The sequence below is a fragment of the Panthera onca genome, chromosome B1 (assembly GCF_046562875.1).
Source record: "Panthera onca isolate mPanOnc1 chromosome B1, mPanOnc1 haplotype 2, whole genome shotgun sequence".
Taxonomy (NCBI): Eukaryota; Metazoa; Chordata; class Mammalia; order Carnivora; family Felidae; genus Panthera; species Panthera onca.
In genome coordinates, this window is record NC_138342.1 from 30,996,188 (window position 1) to 31,016,190 (window position 20,003).

At 46.1% G+C, this 20,003-nt stretch overlaps 1 protein-coding gene across 1 annotated transcript in view; it reads left to right on the forward strand.

Annotated features, from left to right (window-relative positions):
- The first annotated feature begins 1,339 nt into the window (after positions 1–1,339).
- Positions 1,340–20,003, forward strand: part of NWD2 (NACHT and WD repeat domain containing 2) — a 185,696-nt gene continuing 167,032 nt past the window's right edge. The window contains exon 1 of the mRNA XM_060655267.3: positions 1,340–4,080. Coding sequence (XP_060511250.1) covers positions 3,930–4,080 — 151 coding nt within the window. The 5' untranslated portion in view covers positions 1,340–3,929. The remainder of the gene's footprint in view (positions 4,081–20,003) is intronic.

The window sequence follows — 20,003 nt, forward strand, 5'->3', positions numbered from 1 at the left end:
CAGCAGGATGACCTGGCCAAGGGATAGAGCCATGCAGTTGGGTGAAAAACCACTGCCAGGGCAGGGAAGGGGAGTAGGTGAGGTATATTTCCATAACATGGACCTTAGACAGGGGAACCTGCACATACATCGCCAAAGATGATGTGTGCACATCATAAAAGGTATTCAAGGGACAACAGTGTCCAAAATGGGATATCAAGTGGGGATATTAGAGGTGTTGGGCCCTGGCCCCAGATACAGTGCGATTTAAAGAATCTATCACAGTGTCTAGCTTACAAGTGCTCAGTATATCAATATATTAGTTTAGGTTTCCTTCCTCCTGTTTTATAAAACTACCTTGTGAGAGGGGCATTATCATATATCAAGGGGAGTTGGAGTCCATGAGCACACCGTTCCTCCTAGCTCTATGAGTAGGAAGAACCTAGCAGTAATTGAACCTTTGAACAGTCCTGTTTTTATCAAGGGCTGCGACCATTGTTGCCTAAAGACCATGCCTCTCTGTGGCCCTCCGTCCTGTTAACTGGGGTGTGTGGGAGGATGAAGAGGGGAATACCTGTCCTTGGTCACAAGCTAGGTTCCCAACCCATTTTTCCTGTACTTTTATCTTCCAATTTCTAAACGCTTTAAACTTTCCAGCCAGCTGCAAGGGTTTACCTGTGGTCTTATGAGGAAACAACAGGAATACAAGGCATTCTGCAATTACATTGGGAGAGTCTAGTCTAGTGTGATCTTGTAGACAGACCTTCTCTGCCACACGGAAGCAGAGGTGATAACCAGCCTTCCACACCTGTGAACACAGACCTGAACATCTATTTTCCAGGTTACTAAAGATGTCAGCCAGGGCCAGACCCAGGCAAAATTAGAATATAGAAGAGGTTTGTTGCAAAGAGTGCTAAGACTGGGGCCACAATACCTAGATCCCATAGTTATATGACCTTGGACAAGCCCCTTCTCTTTTTTGAACGTTGGTTTTCTCATGTGTAAAATGGAAGGAATAATAACATGTTCAATATTTGATGAAGAGGAGAAAATGTTTGTAAAGTGTTTCAAATGGATATAAAAACAAAACAGTCTCCCAGCTAGAAGTCAGGGCCTGCCTTCCACATTCAAACCAGCTCCTTCCCTTCCGTTTTCAGTTCTTTTCTCTTTTCTTTCTCTCTCCACTAGTATAGTCACAAGTGCCTTGGGGTGGGAAATAAATCTAGTTAATTCCTAACAGTGTTAGTGCCAAGGGTGACATTTCCCTTATGCCATTTCCACACTAATGAATGAATCTCTGGTTTTAGGAGATCATACGTTAGCAAGAGACAGAAGACTTCGAAGAAGATAGGAGAGAGATGTATGTGTGTATGTGTATGGAGGAGGGAGGTGGTTGATTGGGTGTCCTAAGGTAGACAGCTCCCTGATAACCCAAAGACAGCGCTGGCTCTACCTATGTGAAGCTGGCTGTGCAGGGAGCCCTTTAAAACGCCGCCGCACAAAAAATGTGAAAGTCTCTCTCCTCTGCATCCTTGGTCTGCAGTGACACTGGCAGATGCTAAACTTCGGCCTGTCTAGAACAGTTAATTAGGTTATAGAGGCTGCCAAAAATCCCAAAGTCATCTTAAGAAAGTGCAACACTTTGAGATGTGAAGCAAAGGTCAGAAGACACAAACACTAATCTGATTTTTAAGAGAGAAACCACCAAATAAGTAGGGGGAAACGAAAGAAAGGAAGGCAGGTACCTGACAATCCGGCAACTTCTTATCAGTTTCTTATAAACAGCATTGAGATTAGGCATAAAGTGGTCCTGGCTCTTTTCTCCAGTAATAAATACTGTATATTCATAAAGGCTGGTACTGTAACGGACACTGTATATTCATGACCTGTTCCAGAACTCTCAGTCCATACCTCCTGGGATATCAGGAAATCTTTCAGAGACCTCCTTCCTGCTGGAGAATGTTCCCACCTGGGAGTAATAAAGCTGGAGAGGGAAGGAGATAATTTGCTAAACGGAATCAGTTGAACAAATGCCTGGGTATGTTCAACGTTTCTTTACTGGTTGCATCAAATTATTACAGAGTACGAACGGTTGACTGCCCCCTGGTTCCCAGTAGTGGAGAGGCAGCCTTAAAAACCCAGAGACCCAATTCCTCCGAAAGGTTACCCCAGAAAGCATGTTTTGGGAACGGGGTGGGGTCAGAAAATAAACAGCAGTGCATAGGACTTCACTGCCACCAGCAGGACCTAGGAGAAGTGCAGGCCAGGAGGAGGCCAGGAGAAGCCCCAGGTGAGAAGATAAAATTTGCAGCTGAGCTGCCCGCACCCTGTGCCCAAGCACCCCCTTTCCAATCCCAAAGGTTTGGAAAAGCCGTTCTTCCTCTCTAAGAGCCAGGAGTTCCTGCCCCAAAGCTCACAATGAGAGGTTTGGACGCCAAACTCCAATTAAGGCTCCAGACACACCTCCTCCCTTCCCCCACCCCAAGTACAATCACACTTTTAATTCTACGAGGTCTTCTTCCTGTCCTGGAATTTGCAGTACTTGGCAAGAGCAGTGAGCGTGCACCGGAGACGGTGATTTTACGTTGGGGTCCCTCGGCATCTTACGTCACCCCGCCGTAGACCAGACCCCTAGAGCTACGACTCCCAACCCCAGGGTAGCAGAGTTCCGCGACCGCTCTGGCCCCGTCGGATCAGCGTCAGGCGAAGCCTGCAGGGACTTGGAAAAGCGGCCAAAAGCCAACTCTGATCTCTCGCACCCCGCCCCAATCCGTGGCCACCTGCACTTTGCGGGCTCTTGCGCCAAACAGCGCTCCCCGGAGCCCCCAAAGGCCTGCCGGGCCCAGGCGCGCACCGGGCGGCACGGGGCTCCTGGAGCCGCCCAGCTCGCGGAGTGGCCCAGGAATGCTCCAGGGCGGGGGCAGGAAGGACCCCTCTGGAGCCTTCCAGACCTCGGGAAGGCTTCCCGCGGAGACCCACTCTTGGAAAGGTTCCGCGACCACGCGGCGAGGAGCACGTGAGCGGCGCGGCTTCTCTATAAAAACCCCCGGCTCTGCCGAGCGTGAGGCTAGCGGAGCGGCAAGACAGTCACCTGCGCCACCTGAGGCCGGGCTACGGTGACAGCCCCTCCAGGACGCTCAAAAGGGTGCCGAGTTTTGATGCTTTGGACCCTCGGGGGCCGGGCTCAGTGCGTGAGTCTAACTTTGAGGCCGGAATTGGCGGCACGTAGGCAAAGAGGCGCCGGCGCCGGTAGGCGTGCGTTCCCCAAAATGCTGAGGGCTTGTTTGACCTTTAGGAGAGTTGGAGGAGTCAGAGGGATCTCGGGCTAGTTTCTTTCATGTTCTCCACCAAGGAGACAGCCACGAGCGCTCGGGATCGTCCTCAGAGAAGCCCGGGAGGCCCACGGGCAGCCCGCGGCCCCCGCGCCCCCGCCCCTGCCGCCCATTAAGCCGCGGGTGAGTTCACCGCCCCGCGGAAGGACGTTCCCATAAAGTCGGACGCCTTTAGCAGATAAAGTTCGAGCAGCTCTCCTCCGCTCGGTCCCCGTCACCTCGGCGACCCCTCTTCCCGCGGCAGGCGCGGACGGGGAGATGGCCGCGGGCTGGGCGGCCGGCGCGGGCGCTTCCCGGCGCAAAGAGGCGCCGCGCGCGTAGCCGCCGCCGCCGCCACCGCCACGCTGACCTCCCGCCGGCTGCTGTGCTGAGCCCCCGGCGGCGGGCGAAGGCTGACGCCCAGAGGGCCGGGAGGCGGCGGCGTCAGCGGCCCGAGGGTCCGTATGGCCGCCCCGCGCCTGCCGGTGGTGTGCGCCGCGGAGCTCGCCGGCGGCGCCTCGGGCTCGGGGCGGCTCTGAGCCGCGCCGCCTGCGGGGATCGACCTAGCTGCTCCGCGGAGCCGCGGGCAGGAACCGAGGACCAGGAGGCGGCGGCGGCGGCTATTCCTCCCAGAGGGCGATGTGGCCGGCCGGCGCGGGCACCAGGCTGCCCTGTCCCCGGGACTCTGCGCTCCGGCGGGCGGCTTTCTCCGGGAACCTCAACGCCCTGCCTTCTCACCTCGTGCCCGCCGGGCGAAGCGTGCGGGTCTTCATCAGCGCCAACCCTGAAGGTAAGTCCTTCGCCCGGATTTGCCCGTCAGTCCTTCCGTCCGTCCGCGCGCGCCGGGAGCCGGAGAGTTTCCGCAGCACAGCCGGGCGCGCCGTGCGTGCCCCAATCTCCCTTCCTCCAGCTGAAAGCGTGGATGGTCTGAGCGCGTGGGAATTTCATTTGAATCACTTTTATTCTCCCTTCGCTCATCCCCTCTGCCCGCTGGCTTCCCCTGGGACCCCCATTCTCGCGCCCCTCGCCCGGGTTACTAATTCAGATCGAGCTAAGAAACGTCCGAGGCATTAGACGCTTCTGGAAGCGCCAACCTGCTTCCACTACCACCTTTTCTTTTAGCGGTGTCTTCTCCGGGGTCGTCGCGAACGCAAATAGTAGTTCGTCTCGCTCCCGGCTCAGCTGCGGGGTCCTGAAGGAGGGCTTCCTCCCTTGCTACTTGTTCGCGCCGAGCGGGGTGAGCATATGGGGTTCCCTGAGACTAGCCTCTTGTGAGTGCGACGGTGCCCTTCGCTTTGGAGGGCGGAAGAATCCTCTGTGAATCGAAGGCCCGCGGCGATTGCAGAGGAAACGCGCTGTGGGGCCCCGGGATAGATGGGCGTTCATCCCGGCGCTGGTTTCGTGGCGAGCGCTCAGGAGTTCATCTCCACAGCTGGACCCCGGGCTTGATTTCCCGGTTTGGAACCTGACCTACTCAGGCCTGTTTCTGCTCAAGGCTGGGCACCTGATAGGCGCCAAACGCAAACTTGTTGATTTCTCGCATTCGCAAATCACAGCGGCTGAGCGCTGGATGGTTCATTTCTTTTTTTGCTCAACACTGCCTTTGAGTTTTAGGACCTGAATATTAACTTTCCTTACTAGTAAGTGAAGAAGTAGGAAGCATTTGACTTAAGCTGGATAAAACTGCAGGAATTGCTCTTTTCTAGAAAAAGTAAATGTGTGGCCATAAGATAAGTTTTGCAGGAGCCTTTTTCATGCACTCTAACAAGCTTTGAGTCTGACAAAAAGTAAGCGTTAACAATCACTAGATATAATCTTTTTAACCCAAGAGTCTGGTTGCTTTTGAAAAGCATTTTGAGAGAACCAACAAAAATAACTTTCTAAAGAAGTTGTAAAAAACAAAACAAAAATCTCAGGGAAACTTTACATTATGCCAGGGCATTGGGGAAAGACTCAAATAGGTAACTCACAGTTCTATAATAATAGAATGTATACTTTTTGAGACAGAGGCACAACTGTGCTAATAAAGTTTGCAGCTCATTTTCACAAAATTTAATAATTGAGGCATTTAGGAAATTACTGTCCACCCTTTTAAAACCTTTTAAAATCTCAGATATGTCTTCCAGGATTCTTACTTAAGTCTGAATAAAGGAAAACATGGAGATATGCAGCCTGTTTAAAGACTACTGGTAATCTGCAATTTAAGTATTCAAGGTTGTTTTTTTTTTTTTCTTTTAATGCTAAAACATTTTTTTAAGTGGTTGGGAGAATTGTGTTAGAAAATGTTGTCTTAAAATTTTCACTTCTCCTAAGCTTGAAAGAAATTTCATGAGAAGTGTTTAAGTCTGCTGATGTAGAACCAGCAAAATTACTGTTTTTCTTTAAACATGTTCCTTCAAAAATACTGTGAAAATGTTAATATCAGTAGTTTGTTTTTCCTTTAAGTTTGTAATTTCTAAAATAAAAATCAATGATCATGAATGTGTGTTAAGTCAGGTTAATAATGAATTAATATTTAAGATTAATGTCATTTTTTTCATAAGCTTGTCCATATGATTCTTCAAATTTTCTAGTTTCTTAAAAGCTTTGCCATATGTTACTCTTAGGAAAGCAAACAGAAGGGAGGCTTTCGTGTCTCCTGCTTACTGTTTGAGCTAAGCTTGTACATTGATCTTGAAGGACCAGAAATGTGACTTCTATGTGAGAAGTTGTAACAGTGTTAGCACCCAGATTTGATCAAATTGGAGAGTCGAGGGTATATTAAATAGAAGAGACAGAAACGGGTATTTTTGGGGGGCCTGTGCGTGAAACCTTGCAATCTTGGTAAATGCTCTATCAGAGGCAGCACTCCACCACGAAATTTTTGTGGATGCAATTCAGGAAGCAAATGGTTGTGTTTTGGTTCCATCCAATATTAGATTCTTGGCCAATACTCAAGAGTTTCTCCACTGTCCAATTAAGACAAAGAACATTGTCTCATGCTTTTCTCTACAAGTGGAAATCAATTCATGCTCTAGATAAAAGCTGCTTTGTGTTGAACTCCTAGCAGTATGTTTAAGAATTCAGCTAGGGTCTCCCTTAGGTTATTGTGTTAATACGTATTGCTTTAAAAGGCTTGTATGGACTTTACTTATCAATAATAAAGGTAATACATAAAAATTACTTTCCCATGTGTTAGCTCATTCAGTATTTTAATTTTGATTTCCATCCCCAAATCCTGTCAGGATGATGGACCAGGGGCTGTTCTCCCTGTTTCACAGATAAGGAAACTAAGGTTGTGCCAGGTTAAGCTACTTGCCTGAACCTGTATAGCAAAATAACGTGGAGCTTTCAGGGGACTCAAAACATCTCTCTTGGTACTCTGTGGCCCAGCCTAGGTTTATGCCAGATTTCTGTGAAATCTCTTCCACCCACATGGACAAGACAATCAGCTGGATATATAGTGGATAAGTGTTATCCTTACTCTTGAATCCTGACAGCCAGCCAGAAGCTGACTAACAGAGAGGGAACATGGCTGCTCTGACCTACTTCACTTACACCAGAGGGGTAGCCTCAAGGGCATTCAAGGAAATTTCAGAATGTTCTGGACTCTAATGGACCTGTTTCGGTCCAAAAGTATATCTGCATACGACCAGTCCACGCCACATTAAGGACACTGGAGAAGAACCAGTGTGGGGGAGACAATAGCATTGTCCCAGATTCTCTTACATGAATAAGCCTTGGACTTCATCTAGTCCCACCTTCCACCCAAGGTAGAAATTCCATTTGTGGCTTCTGTATTAATCCTTGGGAGTCTTCTAGTTATTTAGCCATGTTTCTCTGCCAGAATGGCACATACACCTTCTTGGAACAGTGATTCTAAAACGTGTATAAAATCTTCCACTGTGATGAGCCTGAATTGTCCATGAATATGTGGAGGAGAAGAGCCAGCATAATTCTCTCCCTGTATTGAAATTCATGGGAGCCTAATAAATAATCCTCTTTGCCTCAATTCCTGTTGGTTTTTTTTGTTCGTTTGGTTTTTTTTGTTGTTTTTTTTTTTGTTTTTTTTTTTGAGAGAGAGAAAGAGGGAGAGAGGGAGAGGAAGGGAGGGGAGAGGCAGAGAGAGAGAGGAGAGAATCCCAGGCAGGTTCCATGCTGTCAGTGCAGAGCCTGATGTCAGGCTTGATTCCATGAGTTGAGAGATTGTGACCTATGCTGAAACCAAGAGTAGAATACTTAACCAACTGAGCCACCCAGGCACCCCTGCCTTAACTCTTAATCAGTTTAGAGCACAGTAATGTCTTACTTAGCTCAGGCTGCTGCAACAAAATACCATAGACTGAGTGGCTTCAACAACAGACCTTTTATTTCTCACAGTTCTGGGGGCTGGAAAGTCCAAGATCAGGGTGCTGGCAAGTGTGATTCCTGGTGCGGGACCTCCTTGTGATTTTCCAATGACCATCTTCTCACTGTGTCCTTACATGACAGAGAGCACAAGCCCTGGTCTTTCTTCTTTTTCTTTAATAAGGATGCTGATCCCATAATGGAGGCCCCACCCTAATAACTTCATCTAAATCTGATTACCTCCCAAAGGGTCTACCTCTAAATACCCTGACATTAGGGGTGCCCGAGTGGCTTAGTCAGTTAAGCATGCTTAACTCTTGATATCCACTCAGGTCATGATCTCACCATTCTAGAGATTGAGTCCCTAAGTCAGGCTCTGTGCTGACAGCTCAGAACCTGCTTGGGATTCTCTCTCTCTCCTCTCTGTCTGCCCATCCCCTGTGCAGTGTCTGTCTCTCAAAATAAAATACCATCACATTAGCTGTTAGGGCTTCAACATACGAATGGGGGAGGGGCAGAAATATTAAGGCCATAACATTCTGTCCCTGCACCTCCCCAAATTCATGTCCTTGTTGCATACAAATGATATTCATTCCATACCAACAACTCCAAAAGTCTCGACCTGCTCCAGCATCAGTTCTAAAGTCTACAGCCCCAAGTGTCGTCTAAATACAACCTAAATCAGATATGGGTGAAATTCCAGATATGATTTATCCAGAGGCAGGAATCCTTTCCTGCTATGAGCGTGTGAAACGAGAAAAGTCGTGTGCTTGCAAAATGGAATGGTGGGAGAGGCATAGGATTGACTCTGTCATTCTAAAAGGAAGAAATTGGAATGAAAAAAGGGATGAAGGGTCCCAAGTAAGTTCAAAAACTAGCAAGGCAAATACCATTAGGTCTTGAAGCGCTAGAATAATGGTCTTTGGTTTGATGCTCTGCTTTCCATACCCCCTGGGGGTGGCAGTGCTACATCTGTAACTCTGTGGAAGGGAGTTACCCACCAAGACTCCAGGAGGCGCTGCCCTCAAGGCTTTGGACGACGCCATCTGCCCTGTTGAAGTCCAGGTGATGCCTTCCCCTACCTTTGAACCAAGATGCAACCCTGATGATCTCCAAATCTCCTTTGAGGTCATTCTCCCTTTGTGTTGAAGAACCACAGCTGAATCGCCTTACGGCTCAGTCCTGCAGCATCTCGGTCCACCTATCTTCCTTGCAACCCCTGTCTTCCTCAGTTCCAGCTGAACCTTGCCTCTGCTGGGGTGGTCCGTGATTTATACCCGTATCAAAGGGTTGCTCGACCACACTCTTGGTTTTCAGAGCAAAAACTTTCGGTTTGTCCTTTGGTGTGATACGGATAAGCTGAGACTTTTCCAGATCCTAAAGTTCTGGTTCCTTTTTGTTTTAACAATTCCTTTCTCGGTTCCTCCTTTTTTTTTTGTTTTTTTTGTTTTTTTTTTTTTCCTCCGCACGCAGGAAGAACCAAGCCACCCCTTCATCCAGTTTCCTGGCTTACCAGTGCTACCTTCCACAAAACACTAGAACACAGTTCAGCGACATCGTTGACCACTTTACAGCACTTGCCTCTGCTCTCTTGGGCAATAACATGTTCCTGGTTTCAGTCTTAGGTGTCGCCCGGATGGCCAGTTCAGCAGAATGGCCATATTCTGTTCACAATTTCTGGATTCTCTAAGAATCTTTCTCCACAGCTCTCCTCTTTCCTTTCTGAGCTCTTCCCAGAATTGCCAGTAACCGTCTCTTTGTGGCAGTCGTGGCTTTTTCTAGCATGTACCTCCCAAACTCTTCTAGTCTCTACCCATTACCTAGTTCCAAAGCTGTTTCCCCATGTTTTAGGTGTTTGTTACAGCAGCACCTGCCTCTTGGTAGCAAACTCTGTCTTCGTTTCCTAGAGTTGCCATGACATTGGCCCCAAACTGGGTTTTAAAGTACAGGAACTTTCATGATTCTGGAGGCCGGAAGTCCCAAATCAAGGTGTCAGCAGGACTGCACTCCCACTGAAGGCTCTAGGCAAGGGTCCTTCCTTGACTCTTCCTAGCTTCAGGTGGCTCCTGGTGGTCCATGCTGTGTGGTCCATTGGCTTGCAGCTTTATCCCTCCAGCCTCTGCCTCCATGGTCAACGGCAAGAAGGTCATGTCCTCATGTGGTGGAGAGAGAACTATTGTGTCTCTTCCTCCTCTTATAAATAGGACAGTAATCCCATCATAGGGCACCTTCATGACCTCATCTATACCTAATTACCTCCCAAAGGTCTCACCCCACAATACCATCACTTTTGGGCTTGGGGCTTCAACATATGAATTTGGGGGGACACAACCATTTAGTCCGTAACTGGTAATGTCTAAAGCAAATAGAAGGTCAAGATATTGCTTTTATTACTGGTAAAAACTGATGTGGGCCCATGCTCCTTTATCATCTTTTGGGCCAGATACGATTTTGGAATTTCATATTTTTTAGGTTTAGGAAGAAAATGGTATATATGCTATTTATTATGTAGGGTCTGGGTCATATCCCGTAAGCAAGTATGAATGTGTGTATAAGGAAACATGCCTTCACTCTAAGCTGTACTTTCTGCAGTGCTGGAAGGTTTTCATCTGCCTTGTCCTGTGTGGTAGTACTAGTTAAATATAGCTGTTATTGAGCTTTTGAAATGTGGCTGGTAGGACTGAGAAGCTATTGTAACTTAGTTTAAATTTAAATAGGCACATGGGGCTGTTGGCTACGACATGCAACACAATGCTCTAAGGGGAAAAATGAGGATTTAAGTAGTTTCATGTCTGTTAGGGTCACGTTTTGCCACTGGTGACTCAGGTCACTTAAGGTTTTGCTGCCAGATGAATCGGGGAAAAATTTTTTGTTTTCATTACTTTGTGGATTCTGGAAGTGCAGGTAAGGACTGTGGACCTTTTGGGGGAAATATGGCTTTGGACTCGAGCCAAGTAGGGTTTTCCAGTGCTGAACCTCAGAACTGCATAAACTTATCCTCCCAGGCAGTGTCAGCAATGGACCAGGGCATAAACCTGCCCCTTCCCCCCGCTGGTGGACAGAGTTGGCCCTTTGAAAATTTAAGACATGGAAGAACAGAGAAGAATGACAGGTTCACTTACAAGAGAGAACAAAGGGGACAGACTGTTTGTGCTCAGATTTTCCTTCCAAATGCATCCATCTGATTAAGACACTTCTGCCCTGAATAGTAAGTAATGGTCCTGTCCAGGGCTACTCTGCTAGTGGATCTCCCTATGTGTGTTGGGAGACATCAGGATTGGAGAAAAAGCTTCTCCAACACCTATTTTTGTCCCTTTTCACACCCGCTCCGATTTATCCACTGGTCGACTTTGAGAGTCGTGCACGTTTGTCCATAGTATTCGTGATCAGCTGCTTTGTCCATTTCCACGTGGACTTTGTATGTCTTTGCATGTTCCCGTGCTCTCTCTTCCATGTTTTTGAGGTCTTAGTAGAAACGTTTGTTCTCCGTTCTGGCAGAAGCCACAGTAAAGAGAGAAATATTTTCCCTACAGTTGTTGCAACCAGTGTTTATTTGACTTTTACTTTATCTTGTGCTCCCAGGCAAGAGGCAGAAAGATGTGCATCAAGAAATTCAAATGAAAGCTACGAATATTCTTCACTGTGGTTCTTCTTACCTTCCCTGAAATGTCAATTATTTCTGAGGCTCCCTGGTTTTTCTTTTTTCTTTTTAATGTTTATTTTTTATTTTAGAGAGAGAGAGAGAGAGAGAGAGAGAGAGAGAGTGGGGGAGGGGCAGAGAGAAAGGGAGACACAGAATCTGAAGCAGGCTCCAGGCTCTGAGCTGTCAGCACAGATCCCAACATGGGACTTGAACTCATGAACCATGAGACCATGACCTGAGCCAGTCAGACGCTTAACCAACTGGGCCACCCAGGCGCCCCATCTAAGGCTTCCTGTTTTTTCATTGTTTTTGCGAGTAATCAGAAAAAAATAAAGTTAAGGGGCGCCTGGGTGGCTCAGTTGGTTAAGCGGCCAACTTCGGCTCAGGTCATGATCTTGTGGTCCTTGAGTTCAAGCCCCGCATCAGGCTCTGTGCTGACAGCTCAAAGCCTGGAGCCTGCTTCAGATTCTGCATCTCCCTCTCTCTCTGCCCCTCCCCCATTTGTGCTCTGTCTCTCTCTGCCTTTCAAAAATGAATACATGCTAAAAAAAAAAAAAAAAACCTGTGTGTGTGTGTGTGTGTGTGCGCGCACGTATACACACAGCTATTTGAACCACAAAGTTAATAGTCTTAAAGGAGAACATACTGAACTGCTACTTTATGGTAAATGCACATAGAGCATTTATACCGCATTCTCAACTTCTAGTGGTTGTATCTTCATGTCCTGGAGCAAGTATCATTCAGACAGGGGAAGATGTTAGATGCAGGTACAAGACCAGAGAGCCGGACTGCCCGGGCTTGCCTCCACGGTCCACCTTTTAATGCTGTGATTCTTAAGCACGTTGCTTAACTACTTTGTTCTCAGTTTCCTAATCTGTAGAAAGAGGACAGTAATAGTGCCTGCCTTGCAGGGTTACTGAATAAATAACTTACAACAGGGCTGGGCCCATAGTAAACATGAAATAAATGTTTGCCATGGTCACCCTTATTCTCTTTATCACTATTAGTTTCCACTGTGATCCAGATCCTGTGCAGGCCTGGGTATGGAAGGATAAGCCCTCCCCTCCTTATAGAAATGGAGTCTATGGAAGCATATTAGTTAGAATTCCACAGGAAAACAAGAAGCACTCCAGATACTTCAGGGAACTCAGCAGTCCCAAAAGTCATTGTTAAGAGTCTGAGGAGTGAAAGGGATACCGCTAGGCAGTTTCCAAAAGCCATCACCTAGAGGGCAGGAAACCGTAGAAGCCACTGCCAGTTGTCCTAGCTGCGAGCCGTGTAGCTGGCCAGTTTGTACAAACACGCCCATCTGCTGAAACCTCGTATCAGCCGCCACAACTCAAGGCAGAAGAACTTATCCTGTTCCCTTGTCCTCCATATCTCATGCAGGCGCGCCCCCCCCCCCCGACCCCCCCCCCCCCCCCCCCCCCCGCCCCGCTCCCTGGCAGAGTCAGAATTGCACTTGGACCCTCGCAGTGAGTAAGTCTAGGCACTTCCAGGCTTCCAGCACAAGAGAGAGAATTAAAGGAAGCGGTGGGGCGCCTGGGTGGCGCAGTCGGTTAAGCGTCCGACTTCAGCCAGGTCACGATCTCGCGGTCTGTGAGTTCGAGCCCCACGTCAGGCTCTGGGCTGATGGCTCGGAGCCTGGAGCCTGTTTCCAATTCTGTGTCTCCCTCTTTCTCTGCCCCTCCCCCGTTCATGCTCTGTCTCTCTCTGTCTCAAAAATAAATAAAAACGTTGAAAAAAAAAATTAAAAAAAAATAAAATAAAAATAAAGGAAGCGGTGATGGACACTCACCACCAACACGCAGGGTCTAGTCCGGGGGGAAGCAGGCGCATTGACTTATTCAACCAGGAGACATTCATGGAATACTTACTCCACATGGAGGGCTGTTCTGGTGCCTAGAATACAGCAGTAACAAAACAGGCAGGTCTCTGTTCTCATGCAGTTTATGTAAATAATATATGCGATGAGCACCGTGCTAAAGATATGAGCAGAGCAGTAGAGAGACGCTGAGGAGGAGTAAGCCAGCCTAGAGCTCAGAATGAGGGTTGGGAGGGCTCCCCAGAGGAGCCAACGGAGCCAGGGTGTAAACACTATCCTACATGGTAATCAAATACGAGGCAAAGCGATGATGAGCTCTCTGGAGGGAATAGAAAGAGATTATTATTCAATGAAGAGCTTTTATCCCTTTCAGCAAGAGAGTGGAGCTGATGTCTTGAGGTCATAACTATGGTTTGTCCCTTAAAGGTGGCCCATTTAGAAAGCCACTTAAAAGAGTGCTACTTAGAGTATATAGGGCCGGCTACAAAGACATTGTGACTTTATGGTTTAGTCAATCATCTACAGCTCTTTTAAGATTCTTGTCACGCCGTAGCAATGACACCACTTACTGTTTTAAAGGGTGTGTGTATATATGCGTTTTATTTTTTTCAGTTGTCTGCTGCCATGTATCATGATGCCCACGCTGAAATTTAGTGACTTAAACAATGATTTATGGTTTCCCACAGTTCTGTGCCTGCCGGGGAATCCAGGTAGGGCTTGGCCTGAAGAAGACAGGTAGGTACCTTCTGCCGAGCATTGGCTGGAGTCACTCACTTGACTGCACTCAGCTAAGCCTGGGTGGAACTGGGCTGTGGAAGGTCCAGGAAGGCCTCACTTCTGTGCCTGGCTTCTCAGTGCTCCTCCACGAGGGCTTGCTCTCCAGCCTTTCTCCTCACTCAGAGGTCTAGCCCAGGATTCATTGTAGGGGATTGGCTACCCGAGAGAAGGGAAATGGCAGCCACCAGGCCTCTTAAGGCCCTGGAAGTCCCAGGATGTCATTTTCACTGTGTTCTGTCCATGCAAGTCCTAGGCTAGCCTAAATTCAGAGGGAGAGGAAATAGACCCTCTCTCTCAGATGAGCAGAGGTAGATGCACGTGGTGGGGGGAGGGGTAGGAGTTAATGGTGACCAACTTCAAAAGCTACCAAAACCCCAGTTGTATTGTGAAGTTTCTTTGGCCTGTTGTTGTCCTAATTAGGTTAAGTGAGTAAATGCTTGCAAAGTGAGTAAACTGGTGGCCTGGCACGTAGCACGTGCCCAACAGGTGTTAACAGTTGTGCTGATCAGTGAGTTGTTGAGCACTGATGGGGACTCCGTGCACAGTGCCCTTGTAGAACCTTCCAAATTCTAAACTGAGAAAAACGGAGCCTGCAAATAGATTAAAATACCACCATTGTTACTGAAAAGGTAATAACGGAGAATGCTTTTGTGCTTCTTGATACTAAACTCCAGAATTAGACATTCTTCTACCCACACACTGGCACCGGAGGGTCTGCCCCACAAAACACTGAGCCTGGAGAAGAGAGCATGACCTCTGTGTGGACAGGTCAATTCCTGGGGGAAGGAGTGAGCGGGTGGACTGAGCTTGCCTGGTTTATTTTTTCCCACATTTTCAGTCAAATGAGTCACCCCTTAAACCTTCCCACCCCTGTTCCGGGAAGTAAGGAAGGAGGTAAAAGGAACCCAGGAGTCCCATGCTCCAGAAGAAGCCTCCAGTTAGGGGAAGAAGGGCTTCTCCCCTAACCCAGATACTTACCTCTTTCAGTTTTAACATTTGTACACAGGATCACTTATATCGGATGTCTAGTTTGAAATAGCCCAAATTCTATCCCGGCCGGTATCTAACACATGATGCTAAGCTATAAGGTATGACATGCTTTGTATGTAATAGCAGTAACTATATCAGCTGTCTGTATCAGATACTTTCATAAGGTAAGTGCTTCAAGTGGTCCAGGTGGCCTTGGGGTAAGTCACTTCATCTCTCTAGAAACCACTACATTTTGGGGTAGATTGATAGGCAGCAATAGACAACCAAAAAAAAAAAAAAAAAACAAACAAACAAACTCACAAACACCTTTTAAAATGGCAAATGATACAGTTCCTGTAGTGTGACAGGAATTCATCTACAGGGTAATTGGGTTTGATAAAGGCTTAGAGTTCTTTGCAACTCAAAAAAATTCTTACATGTTTTGCCCTTACTGGTCATGTGATTTAAATCAATGTAAAACCCCTAGGAGGTGGTTCAAAAGTATATGTATATGCTGAGTTATGGACAATCTAAAAGAAAGTCTGGTGCTACTAACTTAAAGACCGATTCCTTCCTGTTGCTGTTTCAAAGCTTTATCTTTCATATTTTTTACTGAAATCAAACAGGATTCCTTCTGCAAATTAAAGTAAGTAGGCTAATGTATAATTAGGAAAAGGATACGTGATAGAAAGTTAATAAAGAGATTGAATGGCATCCAAAGCTGTAGTTTCTAAGAGAATAATACCCACTTCTAATGAAATGCTTCCTTGAAATCTCATTTTCAATCCAAAATATTTGCTAGGCTTTGACATGAGTACAATCAAAACAAAGAGCAAAGCCCAGATGTCAGGTGTCTTATTCCAAGAGTGATTACAGAATCTAACTCAGAAATGAAACCACAAAATTAAAAAGCTATCTTTCATAAAGTTTAATCTGATCCATTATGGATAGTGTCAGATTCTTGCCACTGAATAGATTTCCTTCAGAGTTTATTCTAAGTGTCACCTGCAGTATTTATTAGATACCCATTGTGTACAGCCAAACTCCTAACTGGTTGGTGTGGAGAGTTACAGAGGAAGTAAGAGATACATAGTGTCTTCATTCTTGAGACTCCTGCAGCTAGGAGGCAATACAGGCATAACTACCAAAAGTATACTGTGCTTAGGGCGCCCTGATGGCTCAGTAGGTTAAGTGTCCGACTCGACTCTTGGTTTCAGCTCAGGTCATGATCTCATGGTTCATGGGTTCAAGCTACTTGTCGGGCTCTGTGCTGATGGCATGGAGCCTGCTTGGCATTCTCTCTCTCTCTCTCTCTCTCTCTCTCTCTCTCTGTCTCTGTCTCTGTCTCTCTGTCCCTCCCCCTTACACACACACTCTCTCTCTCTCTCTCCCCCCACCCAAATAAACAAACAAAACACCATGCTTGTGAGGTATTTCACACAAAGGGCACTTGGAAAAATTGGGATCAACCCGTGGTGTCTGATATCGCAGTCAGGCATGAGCTCATCAAATTTAGTCAAAAGGGAAAGACCAGGATGTGTCAAATCTAAGAAATGGACCTCTCTGCTGTAGAGGAGTGGCCAGTGGGGAACTGGGTCAGTTGTAGGTGATGAGAGTAAGTCTAGATCCAAGAGAAAGGCACTGTTTTTGAAGAGAAAGCATTTGTTACCAAAGAGGCGTAGTGAGCACATATATGTTGAAATTTGTTTCATTTCCTTGAGTGTCAGAATAACTTCAGAGTTTACTCGGATAATAATTGGAGGGGTTCGGGCACAAGATAGGGATTCTGGGGAAGACAGAGGGGATAGTAAGAAGCATCTGGCAAAATCAAGGCAGGATCCCAGCCCCTCATCTTTAGGTGGGACCCAGGTCCTGAGAAAGGTGCCGGCTGCTGTCAGGACTGAAATCCAAGGCCAGGGCCGCAGCTGCTGTCTGAGTGATCTGACCCTGAGTCTCAGGAGAGTTGGGAAAACAGGAACTAGGAAAGTAATAGGAAACATTTCCTGGCTGAGAATAGACAGCACTGCAGGTGGCAGGAAGTGTGGTTCTGGATATTTCACAGAGTACATGCTGGGGCTGGGCAGCAGGAAGCCTTATTCAATACAAACAAGGAATTCAGAGCACTGAGAGATTAGAAAGACTTGATTGGCCTAGTTGAAGATGACGAAGCATTACAGAGACACAGAATAGTATATACCCTGGAAGGCAAGCTATTCTCATTGCTATAATCATTAGTGGTTGACTGAAATGTTTTGCAGCCACAAATGCGTTGGGGCCACATCCCATGCTCAGGGATTGATTAGTAATGTCTCCTGTGGGTAAGAAATGGGGTGTATCCTTCTTTGTGCAGTGAATTTGCAACTGTGAACCCTGAGTGGGGAAGGGGTAAGCAACAAACAGAAGGGTTTAGTTTTGGTTCATTTGGCCAAAGCAAGGAGAACAAGCCAGAGTGAAATAGGAAAAAAAAATGCCCAAGAAATAACCGGTGAGAAATGTTCTTGCCCAAGTGACAGAACTGGTAAAATCACCACTTTTTAAAGGAGGAAAAATGTGTTAGCTGTAAAAGAGACTGAAAACCTACTTGCATGTGGTAGGACCTGCATGCTCGTTAGTTGCTAAGCAAAGGGTGTATCTTCAAGCAGAAGACCGTGCTCGGTTGACAGTGTTCTAGAAAATTCTGGAATTAAAATAGAATTCAGAAACTACTGAGGTCAGTGATTAAAAAGCAACAGAGTTAATCAAAGATATTACATATTAAAGGAAAAAAGAAAATCTGAGAACACTAAAAAGAAGATGTGAAAATTAAAGTTCCCTTTTAAGCCTAGGGTCCCTATTCAGAAGCCTGAATAATCTACATAGAGAGAATATGTAAAAAAAAAAAAAAAAAAAAAAAAAAGGGAAAAGACCCAGACCTTCCCACCTTGGAGGAGTTGCCTTTGGGGGCATTCATCTGCAAAGTCATGCAGGATGAAAGCATTCATAAAAGAGGAGTCTCACAATTTAACAAAATCACCATTGAACCTGAAGTCTTAGAAGGTGTGGGGGTTTTGTTACACGGCCCCCAATTTTTTTTTTTTTGGCATGCATCCCACTGAGAGGTAGAATCTATGACTTTTCTCCTTGAATCTGGGCTCTCCCAACTGGTTTTGGCCAATAGAATATGGAACAAATGGCACCGCACCAGTTTCTGGGCCCAGGCTTCTGGAAATCAGCCACCTTGCGGTCAAGGAAAATGCGCCCCCTTGAAAGTGCATCTCCGCCCACAGGCACTGAGCTTTCCCAGTTCAGCTGAAGCCATGTGAGGCAAACGGCAGCCTTCCTTGCTGAACCCTGCCGAAATTGCAGATGTGAGGGGAAGATGAATGTTGTCTTAAGCCAGTGATTTTGATATGTTTTGCAGCAATAGAGAAATTAGTAAAATAAAATAAATGCATTATAGTACGTACTGGGTAAGATGAAAGAACTTGGAGGTTACAGTTGGTTTTGAATCCCAAGATTTGTTGTAAATTTGTGTATTTAGTTTCCTCAGACTTCATTCTCCCTTCTGAAGGTTGGTCACAATAACTACCTGGCAAGATCATTGTGGGAAAGAAGTGAAATACGCAAGCACCTAACACAATGCCTGAAAGATATCAAGGACTCAAAAGTTCTAGATCCGAATTTGCTAAAAGCCCTAGGAGATTAGAGAAAAGAACGAGGGATAAAGGTTTCAAAGGAATGACAGTTGCTTGAGTAACTTACTTTTTTGTAAATTGCAGCATGAAATGGTCCCTTTTCCCAGTATGCCACCCATGTAATCACGTATGCTTTTAGCTAGAGGCAACTACATAAAAACACCGTTTTTAAATGATGGTTTTAACACATAAATATGAATTCAGCCCAAATTACAAGGTATTAAATTACTAAGTTCCATCTCTAAATAATAGAGCAGATCTACTTAAAACCTGCTTTTAAAAATTAGCCCCAACTCTCTTTTTAAAGCCATGGATAACAAGCAGATTTCAATAAAATGACATTCAGAAAGAATAAAAAGATAGCACTTCCACCTTTTAATGTAGGGTGTGCTATAATCTTAAACTAAAAACCATAATTTCTTTCACACATAAAGAATCCTTTTAATGTTGCTTTAATCTACATAAAGTCTTGTCTTTTTTCTAACCTCTGTTAATCTTTTAGACCTTGATGCGCAGTTTGCTACAATGTTCAAAGCGTATTTGGTGCCCACATTCATGTGAGAAGGACCACTCTTCACAAAAAGGAACATCCCTCTTTAGGGAGGATTTCAATACAGACCTAACATATGTTTGAAAACTATTTCATTCTGTGTGGCCATTATGGTAGAATGACCCCATGGTTACGTCAGTTGATAATTCTTAAAAAAATTTTTTTTTAATGTTTATTTTTTTATTTTTGAGAGAGAGAGAATGAGAGTGGTGGGAGGGGCAGAGAGAGAGAGGGAGACACAGAATCCAAAGCAGGCTCCAGGCTCTGAGCTGTCAGCACAGAGCCATACATGGGGCTCAGACCCATGAACCATGAGATCGTGACCCGAGCCAGAGTCAGACACTTAAATCACTGAGCCACCCAGGGGCCCCACATCAGCTGATAATTCTTATTGTATGCGTGTAATGGTCATTGTAAGCCCCCGTTATACTAAGCAAATGATCTAGATATTCCTGTGTGTTGATGTTTGGGGTGGAGGAGGGGAGAGAGGAGATGGGAAGGGGAGGGAGGAGATGGGTCTCTTGACTGAGTCAGTGCAAGGTCCAGGGACAGGCGGATGCTAACTTCAATCTGGAGAGTGCTTATCATTCATTTCTTTGTTGATTCTGCTCTGCAGATTTCAGACTAGAATGAAATGAAGGAGAAGGCTCCAGAATCTAGAAGTCTTGAAACCAAAATAGTTTTGTTTCTCAAGTTTGGAGTTGGGTTATACTAGAAAAGGGCTAGCTATTTAATCTGGTCCCTCTCGGGACAGGGGAGCCAGAGTGCTTGGTGGAGGAAGGCTAGGAGCCTGCCACCCTTTATGTGCCCCATAGGATTATCTGAAGAAAACAAAATTTAGGGCTTAGCCAAGTGCTTTCATTCTTTTACTGAGATTGTAAAAATCTATTTGAAACTCTTTTTTTTTTTTTGGATTCAGTACTTGCTGTGTAATGTTTTGTTTTTCCTT